Below are 15,488 nucleotides of genomic sequence, written 5' to 3'. Positions count from 1 at the left end.
TACAAGGGTAAGGTTGAAGAACTCATCCTGCCTTCACAGAGGGAGCAGAGGATGAAACATCTTCAGGAGGCCTTGAGTGAAAGGTTTGTGCAACGCATTTCCAGACCCTGGGAGGTTGCAATTTCCAGGTGCTGGACAACATGTTGCTGAAGCTTCGTTTAGTCAAAGGAAGAGCGGTGGAGAAGGTGGCCCGGCTGACCGATACCTTTAAACAATTTTCAGTCCTCAGCGCCAAGGTCTGATCGGTTTAAGCAACCATCACCAGCGTCTGCATTACATGGTGCAGGAATATCTAGGGGCAAGAGCAGACTTGGAGACCTTTCCAACAGAGCATCCACTGGGTTACTGGGTCTTGAGGATGGACCACTGGCCAGAACTAGCTCAATATGCAATTGAGCTACTGGCCTGTCCTGCCCGTGCTTTCTGAACGCACATTCAGTGCTGCTGGAAGGTTTGTAACGGATCAAAGAGTGCGCCTGTCCACAGACTCCATTGATAGGCTCACTGCCAGGGCTGGGCTCAGCCCTTCCTTCTCAAAGCTGGCCACTCAGCTGTCAGCTAATTGCCAGCTCCTTTCTCTCCACAGTGACTCACCTGGTGATGATATCCTGCTCATCAGTTCTGCCTACTTAAGCCATCCAGCCCAGTTGATCTCTGCCATTAGCCTTGGTCACAACTCTAGAGACGCTCTCCTGTGTTTCTGTTAAAGACTTGCTTGGCTGTAATTCCTTTTGGCTCCAGATCCTGTTTGCTGTTTGCTGTTCTATTACACTCATCTCTGGCTTCCTGATGTTTACTCTGTTTACCTTTTTATTATTATTATTAAACAAGTGTGATTTAACTGTACTTCTGTCTCAGTCTGATTCATAGTTTCTGACAGTAGGTGAAGGCCATGAATTCAGAAGATGCAGTCAATCCACTTGTTGGTAATATTTCCAGATTGGATGAGCAGGATCACTGCATGGGTCAGTTTGCCATGGTGTTACAAACGCTCCTGAGTCGCACGGCTCACCTGGAATCCCCGTCGTGTCTGAGTTAACCCTTTGTCAGTCTTGGAGGATAGGGCCATGAATAAGTATGCTGAAGATGCACTTTCTTGAGGTTGCATCCGCAAATCCTAGTCTCCTGCTGGTGCTGGTTTCTTCTTTGTGAAGAAAAAGAGTGGTGAACTGAGAACTTGTATTGATTATAGGGGTCTCAATCGTTTCACGATTAAGAATGCCTATCTGATTCCGTTGATTTGACCGCCTCAAGGGAGCAACGGTTTTCACAAACCTAGAGTTGAGAGGGGCATACAATCTCATGAGGATTAAGGAGGGCGACGAGTGTAAAACTGAATTTAATACCAGAACAGGCCATTATGAGTACCTCGTAATGCCTTTTGGCCTTTGTAACGCCCCGGCAGTTTTCCAGGAATTTATTAACGATGTCCTCCGAGATTTGTTGCAGTTATGTGTGGTGGTTTAGCTCGACGATATCCTCATATTTTCCAAGTGGAGAGCCACCACACAGATGTCTGTTGTGTGCTTTAGAAACTAAGAGAGAACAATCTCTATTGTAAATTGTGCGAATTCCATCGAGAACAGGTTAAATTCCTGGGTTATGTCATTTCCACTGCTGGTTTTTCGATGGACCCAGAGAAACTTTCAGCAGTCCTACAGTGGCCCCAACCAGTGGGTTTACGTCCTTGGCAAAGCCAATAGTTGGCTTTGCCAACTATTATTGGAAGTTTATTTGTAACTTCTCGTCTCTGGTCAAGCCCCTGACTGACATGACCAGAAAGGACGGTAACCCATAGAGTTGGTCTCCGGAGTCCATTAAGGCCTTTGAGAGTCTCAAGGCTCCCTTTGTTTCTGCTCCTGTGTTGGCACATCCTGATCCTACATTACTTTTTATCCTTGAGGTTGATGCTTCTGAGACTGGAGTTGGCACCCTTCTGTCTCAATGTCCTACCTCAGAGCGCTATGCATCCTTGTGGCTACTTTTCCAAAAAATTGTCACCTGCGGAGTGTAATTATGAGATTGGAGACAGAGAGCTGTTTGCAATCATTTTAGTCGTGAAAGAATGGAGACATCTCCTCAAAGGGACCACTGTGCCGGTTCTCATTCTTACTAACAATAAGAATCTCACATTCTTGTCTGAGGCTAAACTCCTCTCTCCCAGAAGGCACGATGGGCTCTTTTCTCATCTAGTTTCAATTACATTGTCTCATTCTTACTAAGAATGTAAGGGCTGACGCTTTGTCATGACAATTTTCTTCCACTTCCAAGATGGAGTCGGTTCCAGTTCCTGTGATTCCTCCTGATCGTATTCTGGCTACGGTTCGCACCAGTCTCACTTCTCCTTTGGGTGACAAAATTCTTGCCGCTCAGGTCCATGCTCCTCCTGAGAAACCTTGTGACCGCTGCTTTGTCCCAGAGAGTCTCCGTACTGCCGTGCTTCAGACTTACCATTCTCCCAAGGCTGCTGGCCACCCTTGAAAGAATCAACTCTTTTGGGCCACTTCCCAACAATTCTGGTGGCCTAGTCTACGTGCTGATGTAACCTCCTTTGTAGCTGCCTGTTCCGTGTATGCTCAGAGTAAGACTCCACTACACCTTCCAGTGGGCCTCCTACAACCCATATCCAATGGAGAGAGGCCCTGGACCCACCTGTCTATGGATTTCATTGTGGAGTTACCCAACTCCCATGGCAACAAAGTTATCCTTATCATAGTTGACCGGTTCTCGAAAATGTCCCATTGTATTCCACTTAAGAAGTTGCCCACTTTTAAGGAACTGGCTTCCATTTTTGCTCAGGAGATCTTTCACTTACATGGGCTACCCAAAGTGATTGTCTCGGACAGGGGTAGTCAGTTTGTGTCCCAGTTCTGGCGAGTCTTTTGTGCACAGTTGGAAATTCACCTTGCTTTCTCCTCTGTGTATCACAGGCAGTCTAATGGGGCCACAGAATGAGCCAATGAGTCCTTGGAGCAAATCCTACCTTGCTATATTTCTGACCATCATAACAACTGGTCAGACCTCTTACAGTGGGCGGAGTTTGCTCACAATAGTGCCTTGAATTCTGCTTCCCGATTGTCCCCGTTTATGGCAAACTATGGTTTCCAACCTTCCATGTTGCCTGACTCGTTTGTTCCGCAGAGTATTCCTGCATTAGAGGAGCATCTCCGTGGTCTTCTTTCCACTTGGGCAGGATCTGGAGCCAGAAGTCCAGGAGGCTTTGTGACGTGCTAATGATAGGTACAGACTCCAGACCGCGGATGCCCCAAAGGCATCCCGACAATACATTACAGCAGCGAGTAGTTTTAAATTACATTTTTTCCTTTAGAAATGTAATTTTGCTGTGGTATTGTTCTAAACATGGGAAAAATGTGCTACTTTACAGGCATACTAAGGACACCCCCCAGACACGATATTTAAAGGAATATTTCATTGTTATTGTTTCACTTTAAGCATTATTAAAATTACCGCTCCTGAAAAAACTGCCGTTTTTAAAACTTTTTTTTTGCATTGATACTTATCCCCTGGGGCAGGACCCGGGTCCCCAAACACTTTTTATGGCAATAAATTGCATATAAGCCTTTGAAATTAGCACTTTTGATTTTTCACATTCGTGTCCCATAGACTTTAAGGGTGTTTGCGTGTTCGAACAAATTTTTTGCCTGTTCGCATGTCCGGGGGGTGTTCGGCTCATTCCTAGTTCCAAACATCTGGGAGAACTAACCAAAGATTTTCTAGGGATGTAAGCTGTCCCAAATTTTCTGTCTCTTCATGTTTACGTTTCTTTACACTGAAGAAAGTTCTTAATGACATTGGCTTTATGTTTGGGGTCGTTGTCCTAATGCAGAATAAATTTGAGGCCAATCACCTACCTCCCTGATGGTATGGTATGATGGATATGTATGCACCCGTATTTCTCAGCATTGAGGACACCATTGATTCTGACCCAATCTCCAACTTTAGTGACAGAAATGCAGCCCAAACTTGCAAGGAACTTATACTATGCTTCACTGTTGCCTACACTCATTATTGTACCGCTCTCCAGCCTTTGGCAAACAAACTGCCTCCTGCTACAGCCAAATATTTCACATTTTGATTCATCAGTCCAGAGTACCTGCTTCAACCCAGTCCCATTGTTTTCGTGCATAATTAAGTCACTTAGCCTTGTTTTCATGCTGGAGGTATAGCTTTTTGGCCACGATTCTTCCATGAAGGCAACTTCTAGCCAGACTTCTGTAGATGGGTATATCTGAGTCCCACTGGTTTCCACCAGTTCTGTGCTGATGGCACCGCTGGACATCTTCCATTGTCGAAGGGAAGGAAGCATTATGTGTCTTACTTTTGGTGCATTAAAACGTTTGTTACCCCAACACTTCATATCCCTTATATGTGCCTGCTGTACCATGTACTTGTATAAGAAAGTATCCTATCCTCTTTGTATTGCTTCCTTTGTGTGAAATCCCTGATGTTCCTGCTAGTTCCCTTGCTTTCCTATTAAAAACTGACCACACTAATCAGGAGAATACACCATGGTCAGTTTTCTATCAATGCTGGGAACTAAGTGTACTCACTTCCAATGATCATATTGGTCCTGACATGCCCCCTATACACAACCATTCACTGGGAAGCTTAATGTGCTGCTGCTGCTTCTCCTCCTCCCAGCTCTTATGCAGCTGAGAACAGAGGAAACAGAGGGAATGTGATCACTTATAAAAAAAAAAGGGAAAAAAGGTATATATAATATTTTTTTATATCTATACAAAAATGTTTTGCTTTTCATTCCTATCTTAAACTGAATAGGTTGTTTTACAAGGTGATTGTTTACAATCACTTTACGTTTCCTTGGCCGACCACTGCTTCTATGGTCCTCAACTTTGCCCGTTTCTTTGTGCTTCTTCAAAAGAGCTTGAACATCACATATTGAAACCCCAGTCTGCTCTAAAATCTTTCCCTGGGGAAACCTTGCTGATGCAGTATTACTACCTCTTGCCTTGTTGCTGTGCTCAGTCTTGCCATGGTGTATAACCTGTGACATTAAACTGTCTTCCACAACCTTGCCTTAGTAGCAGAGTTTGGCTGTTCCTCACCCAGTTTTAAGCCTCCTACACAGCTGTTGCTGTTTCAGTTAATAACTGTGCTTCAACCTACATATGAAACTGATGATCATTAGCACCTGCTTGTTATAATTGGGTATTTATACACCTGACTCTAATCCTACAAAATCCCTGACCTTATGTAAGTATACAAAGTGTGCAAGTGTAAGAATTGATACTGGTTTGAAGCCAAAAGGCTGTCACACACCAAATATTGATCTGATTTAGATTTTTATTTTATTCGCTCACTTTGCATTTTGTAAACCGATAACAATAAACAATATATATATATTTTTAAACCATTCTTACTTTACCTAAAACCTTTGCACAGTACTGTATATATGATTCGAGGACTGCTTTAACAAATATCAGGCTGTGGGGAAATGAAGACAACAGCTCGAAATTGTTTTTGACCCTAAAGCTAAGTGTCATCAATCCTAACATTTAAGTAAAAAATGCTTTCAAGCATAATGCCCTTAAAAGGGGTTTCCCCATCCTGACTAAAGATAATCCAGATTAGCTTTTTAGAGTGGTCTTCCCAGGCAGGGACAGGAAGGAAACATTCTGTCCATTCTATATTTAAACAAGGATTAATGCAGCTTAACACTAGATAAGATTTTATCAATTGTGACACAGGACTTTGATTAACTCCTTCGTGAGGAGAAATATGCCACCATACACGCATGTGCCTAAAATCCCAGTCAAAAGCACTTTGTAGTATAATAGAGATTTTTTTTTAATCTAACCCCCTCTATGGAATAACACTTGGATCTCCCTCTCATAGCTTGCACATTTAGTTGGTGTTATAAGTTACAGGGGGAGATTTACTAAAACTTGTGCACTCAAAATCTTGTGCAGCTGTGCATAACAGGCAATCAGCTTCTAATTTTAGCTTGTTCTATTAAGCTCTGGCAATAAAATCTGGAAGCTGATTGGTTTCTATGCACCAGATTTTGCACTCTCCAGTTTTAGTAAATAACCCCATAGTCTTAGTATTCACTTTCATGGCTACCCTTGGATCAAACTAGGTATAGTGATACCGAATCAATCTACTGCACATGTCAAATACAAGGCCCGTGGGCCGAATTTTACCGACCAGGCCATGTCATGTGGCCCACGCACCTCTCCTACAGCTGAGGTGCCCCCTTTGTCTCAGCAGTCGGTAGCAGAGAAGAGGACAGAACTCCTCCTACAGATTTTGCTTCTCTTCGTGCAGCTGCAGCAACACCCTCATCTCCACCTCTCCTGGTCTTAGCATTCTGCAGACTCTGGCAGCTGACTCCAGCCCTCCTATGGTCCTCCTTAAGACCATGCATTTTTTGCTTCCCAGCTTTGCCCCAGCTTCTTCCTGGTAGCAGCAGAACGTAAAGGGGGGGGGTGCACTGTGATGCAATTGAGGGTAGAAGACTTCTGATGGTGGGGTTCTTGACATCTGATGTAATGGGGGATGGGGTGCTCTGGACATTTCTATGCCAGTTGAAAAGGACGGTCGGACACCGCTGGTATCTTCCACAAGAAACTTCTTTGGAGACTGCTCAGACAGAACACCATGTTCAGCAGTTTCCACTAAAATTTCTTGTGGATGATACCAGCAGTGTGTGATACTCCTTCTTAGACTTGCATCATCTGCTACAAGAGTGTGAGTGGGCTCTGTGCCGGTCTGCACCTGCCCTTCACAGCTTAAGTCTTAACTTGTTACTAAAATCAGTAATAATCAAGTGCAGAGGCAATTATTTAATATGATAAAGAGCAGGTACATTTATATAGTCTTACACATACAACATAAACAGCAACCGCATTGCTAATGTTGCCCACAATGAAATTGACTTTGAAACTCCTGGTCTAATGAGTAATGGAAACAATCTCTATAGGTATCACAATATTTGATGTCCTAAAACCTGCTCTGCCCTAAATCTAAACAGTTTACAAATGACTTTTTTTTTCAATTTGATGGCCTGAATACAATATTGTTAAGCATTTTAAGTAAACTCATATAGGACACTTTTCATTGATTGTATGCTGCTAATGAAAGAGGGCTACTTGACCAAATGAAGCCTAAGGAAAACAAGTTTCTGTTAGGCATCTAATATGTAGACCTATTGTCCTATTAGGTTATAACATAAACACATCTCAGCAACTCTTGAGATGTGTTTGGATGCATTTGATTTTCAGAAATATGTAAATTTGACAATAGTATGCAGTCTTGGGCTCTGCTATCCCTACGCGTAACCCAGTAGTCCAACTAAAAATAAGGCCTTCAGTAGGCCATCATTTTGTCTAGTAAAGTTGTTTATAACTAAAAAAAAAACACAAAAAAAACAAAACAGGTGGTCAGAACACTGGGCTGCATTTTGTGCAGACTGCACCAATCTATGGCAAGGAAGCATCAACTACAATTTTTGGAAATTGTGATTTATCAATGTCTCTGTTCTTGTCCTTACATGTTGCCAAGAGCCAAAGATAAGGGCCAAAATCCTAAGGTTATAGATACAAGCAGGAGAACCATTGGGAATCTGGAAACACAATAGTGTTGCACAGCTGCTTCATCGAAGAAAGACAATTGAGGTGGTCTGAACATATTATATACTGTATACTGCAAGGCTCAGTTAACTAAGCACCATCATTTGGCTAAGAGACTCCAGGGCAGATACAGAGCAAACTCTGGGAAATATATTTTATAGCTGGTCAGGGAAAACGTTGGAAAGTCCAGAAGAAGCAAGAGAGAACCTAAGCTGGGGAGATCCGGATTAGTATATAGTTACATAGTTAGTCAGGTTGAAAAAAGTCCATCCAGTTCAACCATAAAAAAAACCCCCAAAAAAACAAAAAAAAATATCTTACAATCCAATATACCCAATTCTATACCCACAGTTGATCCAGAGGAAGGCAAAAAACCCCAGCAGAGCATGCTCCTATTTGCTACAGCAGGGGAAAAAATTCCTTCCTGATCCCCCAAGAGGCAATTGGATTTTCCCTGGATCAACTTTACCTATAAATGCTAGTACCCAGTTATATTATGTACATTTAGGAAAGTATCCAGGCCTTTCTTAAAGCAATCTACTGAGCTGGCCAGAATCATCTCTGGCGGGAGTCTATTCCACATTTTCACAGCTCTTACTGTGAAGAAACCTTTCTGTATTGGAGATGAAATCTCTTTTGCTACAGTCGTAAAAAGTGCCCCCTTGTCCTCTGTGTTGACCGTAAAGTGAATAATTCAACACCAAGTTCACTATATGGACCCCTTAAATATTTGAACATGTTGATCATATCCCCCCTTAATCTCCTCTTCTCGAGAGTGAATACATTCAGTTCCTCTAATCTTTCCTCATAGCTGAGCTCCCCCATGCCTCTTATCAGTTTGGTTGCCCTTCTCTGCACTTTCTCCAGTTCCCCGATATCCTTTTTGAGAACTGGTGCCCAAAACTGAACTGCATATTCCAGATGAAGTCTTACTAATGATTTGAACAGGGGCAAAATGATATCTCTCTCTCTGGAGTCCATACCTCTCTTAATACAAGAAAGGACTTTGCTCGCTTTGGAAACCGCAGCTTGGCATTGCATGCTATTATTGAGCTTATGATCTACCAAAACCCCCAGATCCTTCTCCACTACGGATTCCCCCAGTTGTACTCCCCCTAGTATGTATGATGCATGCATATTCTTAGCCCCCAAGTGCATAACTTTACATTTCTCAACATTAAACCTCATCTGCCACATAGACGCCCAATCAGACAGTGCATTGAGGTCAGCTAGTAAATTGGAGACATCCTGTAAGGACGTTATTCCACTGCATAGCTTGGTGTCATCTGCAAAGACAAAATTGTTACTTTTGATCCCAGACCCAATATAATTTATAAAGATATTAAAGAGTAAGGGTCCCAGCACTGAACCTTGGGGTACACCAGATAACAATAGACCATTCAGAGTAAGAATCATTAACCACTACTCTCTGAATTCTGTCTTTTAGCCAGTTTTCTATCCATTTACAAACTGATATTTCCAAGCCTGTAGACTTTAACTTACACATGAGCCGTGTTCTGTTAGTATGTTCTGCTGAATTTTTCCATTTCAAACTAACAACTGAACACCAGCAAACTGAAGTCAGTTATTTTGTGCGTTGTCATTGTACATAATTTAAATCACTTTGGAGAGCTTCTTTTTTAACTTTGACATGAAACAGTTTATTTCTGTTGATTGGTGTAAATGAAAAAAAATAAACCCACTGTGTTCTGCGACAAATATTAAAACTTCCAAGGATATGAATATTTTTTTTAATAAGAACTATGTGATAATGATGATATTAGTATACATAATGAAACCAAGAATACTCAAAGAAATAGTATCATGAGAAACAAAGAAATCAGTTCTCTTGATACCTAGCACAGCTGTCCAAAACATGCAGAAAAAGAGTGCTTTCAGCAGAACTGTGTTATTACAGAGATTTTTTACTGTATAGAACTACTGTGCACAAGTGTGTGTTTTGCTAGATTATATATCACATTAACGATGAAAACAAAAGATATTATCTTCACTTTGGATGCTTTACAAATCTCTCAGTTACATTGCTTATTCCTCCTGACATTTCTCTTCCTATTGATATCAGCAGCTGTGTCACTTGAAATATTAGCGTGAAGACATCTGTGAAGAGAAATGACAAATACTATGCTAGACTTGCTATGACAGTACACTGATATATATTGTCCTCACTGACCCCAACAGGCACCATTAACCAGTTGTGGACAATGGATGTGCTACACATGCCCAAAAAACGTAATCAAAGCACACAGGTAGTATGCCCTGTCATCCAACTATTTGCCACTCCCCTACCAGTCAATATGACAGCCCAGAATTGCTGTGTAAATACAGCAGCTGCTGTCAAAAAATTGACGTTCTCACACAGTGTTTAAAAATGCAATATACTCTGTTTGATTCATCTGCGGATTCATCTGTCAATTTACGTAGCGCTTTACACATATATATATTACAGTCCTATCAGTCCCTGCTCTCAAGGAGCTTACAATCTAAGGTCCCTGACGCACATTCATACATACACATACTAGGGCCAATTTAGACAGGAGCCAATTAATCTACCAGCATGTCTTTGTTGTGTAGTAGGATACCGGAGTTCCTGAAGAAAGCCCACACAGACACAGGCAGGACATGCAAACTCCAAGCAGGTAGTGCCATGGTTGGGATTCAAACCAACGACCCTAGTGCTACTAAGCGGAAGTGCTAGCCACTTAGCCATTGTGCTACCCACACAACGTTGATCTGCATGTTGTAGTTAAAGCAACTTGACAATTAAAACACAATTTGTTCCTATTTAACTTTTTAGCCCTTAGTTTACCATAATCAGCCCTATTTACTCGTAAATCTTCCCCTTTCTCCCCTTAGCTATTATTATCCTTCTGATTTGGCTTATTTCTGTTTTTCTAATCATTAATATTTGAACTTGTTTTCCATTTCTATTTGTTTTGTTTGTTAATTTGTAAAGTACTATATTAAAAAGAATACATTTGTAAAAAACTTTGCGGGGCTTTGTACCAAAATCATATTTTTAGTGTAATTTTAAACACGACAAATTATAATTATAACATAGATCAAAGAAAAAGGCATGTTTTTTAATTTTGTCTATGGGTTGCAGAATATATGAAATAAAATGTTTTCACTTATTTTCTTGAAGTTCATTGAGGGACACAGAAATTCTGAAAACTTTGGGTTATACTGTCTCCTACGTACCTTAGGGACACTGGCAAACAGAAAAAAACTTTGCAAGCCAGCCCCCTTCCTCTACTTCGCATGCCTCATTTTTGTGAGCAATCATTACATAGGGCCAATAAACATAGAGGGCCAAGACCTGAGTCCCTCAGTGAACTTCAAGAAAAAGATGTTTATGGTAAGTACAAAAATCTTATTTAATTTATCACCCATTGAGGAACACATCAATTCTGAAACAGTCTGCATGTCCAAAAGCAGTCCAACTGAGAGGTGGATAACAGCCAACAAACATAGGAACCATTCCACAAGAAAGTATCTGAAGGAATCAATTTCCAAATAAAACTAGATGTTGAAATGGCCATGCAAAATGGGGGAACTGCTCTGACCAAGGGAAGCATACCAAGAATCAACCTGGTGAACCAGACCAGGACAGAGGAACACCACTAAGGGTTTATGATAATGGCTACCTGAAGAAACCATGGGCCTCAAGGACCAACAAACTATCCATCTAAAGGGGTGAAAAACAAAGTATTCCAAGTATTTCCAAAAGAGGTAGTAGGGTGATTATGTTATCTGCACAAGGAGTAGGGCATAAATGAAGGCACACCGTAAACCAAGATAGTGGTACAAGAATACCAGGTTCAGAAGAACAAAAAAGGGATTTTCCAACAAAACACCTGGGGTGTTCCTGAGGTGTGACAGACTCCACTGTAAACCTGTCTAACTGGTTACCAAATGTATGATTCCAAGAATCAATAAACCTACTGCTGAAGAAAGTTGCATTCTCGGGGGGCGAAGGGTAAAATCCTGGTGCTACTACTAGAAATTTCCACTTGATTTTTGGACAGAGAAAAGGAAGACAACTAAGGAGACTTTCAGGTCAAAACACCAAACCACAGAAGACTCCCTGGCAACTCAGGGAATGTTCCAGAAAACCAGACTCAAGGGCCAGGTATGAGGATATGCTCTTAGAGGAGTCTGCTCAAGGTGGGGGGGATGGAACCATGTCAACCCAAAACAGTAACTGGCAAATACCGCCTGCAACTTCTCAGTCTTAAGAGACAAACTTGGTCACTTGTCCAGAGTCGAAACTCCCTAATAAAGAACAGTCTGAAAGAGACTGAGAGACTATATTAGAAGGACATTCCCGAAGAATCTCACTAGTCCTGAAAGGGGAAAGTGAGAAGAAGTCTGCTAAACATAAAGAAGAGGTCAAAAGGTCCACAGTGGATGTCCTTAGAGTGGCCAGAAGATGCTGCAGGGTCAGGTCCTTACAAGCAAAAGGAGCAGTAGGGACTGTTCCCTGTTGACATTGTGGGCCAAGAGTTCCCTTGAGAGAGGGACAGGGTTGAAAAGTGCCAATCACTACAAGACCATAACCACATTTGGGAAATCAGGACTCCCCTGTGGGAAGGAATCCTAGTGGGATTTCATTCCCAAGGATAGACTCCTACCATAGTAGAAACCAGAGATCTCAGGATGTGAGGAACTCAGACAAGTCTGGGAAGATGCACAATGGATACTGTAAAGTCAAAAGAAGGGCAGCCAAAAGAAAATGCCCATTTTAAGGGTCTAGGCTGAATGCTACGTCTTTTCATAAAAGCATAGGTTCTTCATCTATAGGACAGTTTGCAGCAATATGCCCTAATGCATGGCAACGAAAACACCGTATGTGGCCTACCCCCAGTCCTCTTAATGGCCCCAAAGACCTTCCTGGCTTCTTTGGCCAGTTTTCAGGTCTAGAACCGACAGTCTCATCAGCTGTAACAACAGTCTTATCCACCTTCCCCATGCTCTTGAACCCTGGAACAGACTTAACAGAACCGCTGGGCGATCTTGCACCCCTAGAGACACCGTAGTGGGACATAGATGGGTTCACCAATGCCTTAGTGGCAGTGTACCTCTCCACTAGGTCCACCAACTGGGTTGCAGTTTTGGGGTTCCCCTGTCCGACCCACTTCCTCAGGGCAGCAGGGAGCATATGCAGATACCGGTCCATTACCACACGCTCCACGATCTGAGGTCTTGTCAAGGTCTCTGGCTGCAACCACTTCCTGGTGAGGTGTACCAGGTCAAACATTTGTGAACGGGGTGGCTTGTTGCTGGAGTAGGACCACTGATGCACGCGCTGGGCCCAGACTGCCATGGTGACACCCAAGTCTGCGAGTATCTCTGTCTTTAGAGACTCATAGTCCTGGACCTTATCTGGTTCTAGATCAAAATAGGCCTTTTGGGGTTCTCCTGTTAGAAATGGGGCCAACAGACCCACCCACTGCTCTTTTGGCCATCCCTCGTGGACAGTGACTCTCTCAAAAGTTGCAAGGTATGCCTCGACATCATCAGCAGGTGTCATTTTCTGTAGGTGGTAGGAGGCACGTACCAGCTTTGGTTCCACTGGCACAGGAGGTGGGGACCCCTTTTTCAGTTCCCCTAGAGCCTCTGCGAACTGCCGGTTCATCTCCTGCTGGCTTGCCTGTTGTGCTGCAGCGACCGCCTGTTGAGCTGCGACTTGCCAATTCATCTCCTGCTGGGCCGCCTTTTGTGCTGCAGCGGCCTCTGCGACTTGCCGGTTCATCTCCTGCTGGGCGGCATGTTGTGCTGCAGCGACTGCCTGTTGTGCTGCAGCGGCCTCTGTGACTTGGCAGGTGGTTTCCTGCTGAGCTGCATTGGCCTGTAGCAGGGCCTTTATCATTTCCTCCATCTTCAGAAATTGCCCGCTGAATCCACCACGTGTGGAGAATTAGCTTGTGGGATCAACTTTTTCTGAACGACAGTCAGCAAACGGGCACTTTCTTAAAAATCTGGCGGATGCCAGGTTTATTTGCAGGAGGTTTGCAAAATAGAAAACAAACAAACAGTAAATTAAATCCTTGCTGTCCGGCGCTAACTAAACAAATAGTCTCCTCTCTATACAGTGCAGGACTGGTCCCCGTCACCCACAAAACATGCGGAAAAGCAAACCTTTTAGTCCAACTCCCAGAGCTCCTCTCACTCAGGTTCCTTCCTGAGTCTCAAAAACCAGAGAGACCTGCTGTGCTCTCTTCCTGGATATTTAAAGTCCAGCTGACTCTGGACTCCAGTGGACCTGAACATCCGGACCGGAACCCAGCCTGCCACAGAGGCTGGAAAAAACGTTCCGGATTCCGGTTCAGTCCCTTACAATGGAACGAATGCGAGGTGAAATGTACCTATTACCGTGTATCTCACCTCACATACCGTCACATTACGTATCAACATTGTATAAGCAGACTGCTAAAAGCTATGTTGTGAAGTTTGGTTGTGTGATGTACTTCATGGATGTGATACACATTAAGAGCTGTCTGGTGAACATTTGGCAATTCACAAGCTTTTTTGTATTTTACAACATCTGACGGAAGGAAGAACATGGGGAGAGTACAGTATAATGGTAGCTAGGCTTATGTGAGCACAGGGAAAACATTTTTTGTGTTCGGAAATCCAAAAGAAGTCCTACCCATCTGGTTTTGTTCCCAACCACATACCACATATACTGTATGTGCATGGTATTGTCATCATAAAAACCATCAATATGCAACACTTTTCTCCCTCAGAAAACACAATCACATTTTAAGTATGAGGGGCTGTAATAATAAATGAGTCCTTTCATAACAGAATTATAGGAACTTCCACGGCTGGTCTGCATTTGAAAATTTAATTTAACTGGCTGTGTTGTTGGCTCATTAGTTTTAATACTTAATCAACAATCTGGAACAAGCATTAGGATCACGCCAGTCAGTGAAAAATCAGAAGTCCTTATCTGTGCACTTGTTCGCAGTGCATGATTCAAAGTATTAATGCAAGAGTTCTAGGAAGACAGCCAGGCATATAGCATTTTCTGAAAAGAGCTCAGCAATCTCAGCCCCACTTTCATTCCAGGACAGTCTTCTCTCATCTACAGCCATATTCAAGGCTGGGCAAGAATGTTACAGAAAGGATTCTACTAGTAACAAGTCCCAGAGCTTAAAGTTTGAGCACTGTGAGCTGAACGTCTAGTTGGTGTGAGGCTTATTTTGATTGGTTTTTAGTGTACTTTTGGGTTACATGGCAGCTCCTCAGGCTTCATCCCCTGTTGTCATACAAGGGTTAAATTGCTTTTGAAATTCCCACTTCAGGTGGTTTTGCTTATGCAGTCATTAGGGTTACTGTTTAGTGAGCACAATAGAGAACCCAGATAGAGTGATCTGGATAAGAAAGCATCTGAACTTATGGCACAAAATCCAGAAGATTTGTCTGTTGCTGGCCCCGAACCATCGCCCTCATATTTGACATCAGGTACCACTACCGACATCAGTAAACATCTGCTTAAATCTTTTTATAGGTTGGGAGACATAATGAAGTACAAAAGTATGCAGTGGTGGGACACTGAGGTCCTTAAACGATACGTTGGGCTCAAGCTTACCCCTAGAGGCCTAAGACCCCAATCACCAATGGCTGTTTATGTCCATAAGATGCTCCCTGGAGTAGATGGAGCTCATCAAAGAGACAATGTATGCAGTCATCCTGCCAAAGTCTAATTAAAACTATACAGGCTAATTTACAGAAGTTTCACACATGGGGATTTTGACACCCTAAGGTTGAAGAAACTTGAGTGCAATATTGCAGATTTCAAACTGGGAAAGGTCCTCAATTGGACTATTAGATCCAATGATGAGAACAGTA

At 42.7% G+C, this 15,488-nt stretch overlaps 1 protein-coding gene across 3 annotated transcripts in view; it reads right to left on the bottom strand.

Moving 5' to 3' along the window:
• The window catches only part of SH3YL1 (SH3 and SYLF domain containing 1), a 264,690-nt gene that overhangs the window by 59,671 nt on the left and 189,531 nt on the right, over positions 1-15,488 (bottom strand). The window contains exon 10 of one of the 3 annotated variants that reach the window (XM_073625462.1): positions 9,607-9,731. The exons of the other annotated variants lie outside the window; for them this stretch is intronic. Coding sequence (XP_073481563.1) covers positions 9,622-9,731 — 110 coding nt within the window. The 3' untranslated portion in view covers positions 9,607-9,621. Of the gene's footprint in view, positions 1-9,606; positions 9,732-15,488 lie in introns of those variants that run through there. 3 annotated transcript variants of the gene reach the window in all.

This window comes from Aquarana catesbeiana, linkage group LG04 (genome assembly GCF_042186555.1).
Source record: "Aquarana catesbeiana isolate 2022-GZ linkage group LG04, ASM4218655v1, whole genome shotgun sequence".
NCBI lineage: Eukaryota > Metazoa > Chordata > Amphibia > Anura > Ranidae > Aquarana > Aquarana catesbeiana.
This window is presented reverse-complemented; position numbering and strand designations above follow the sequence as displayed.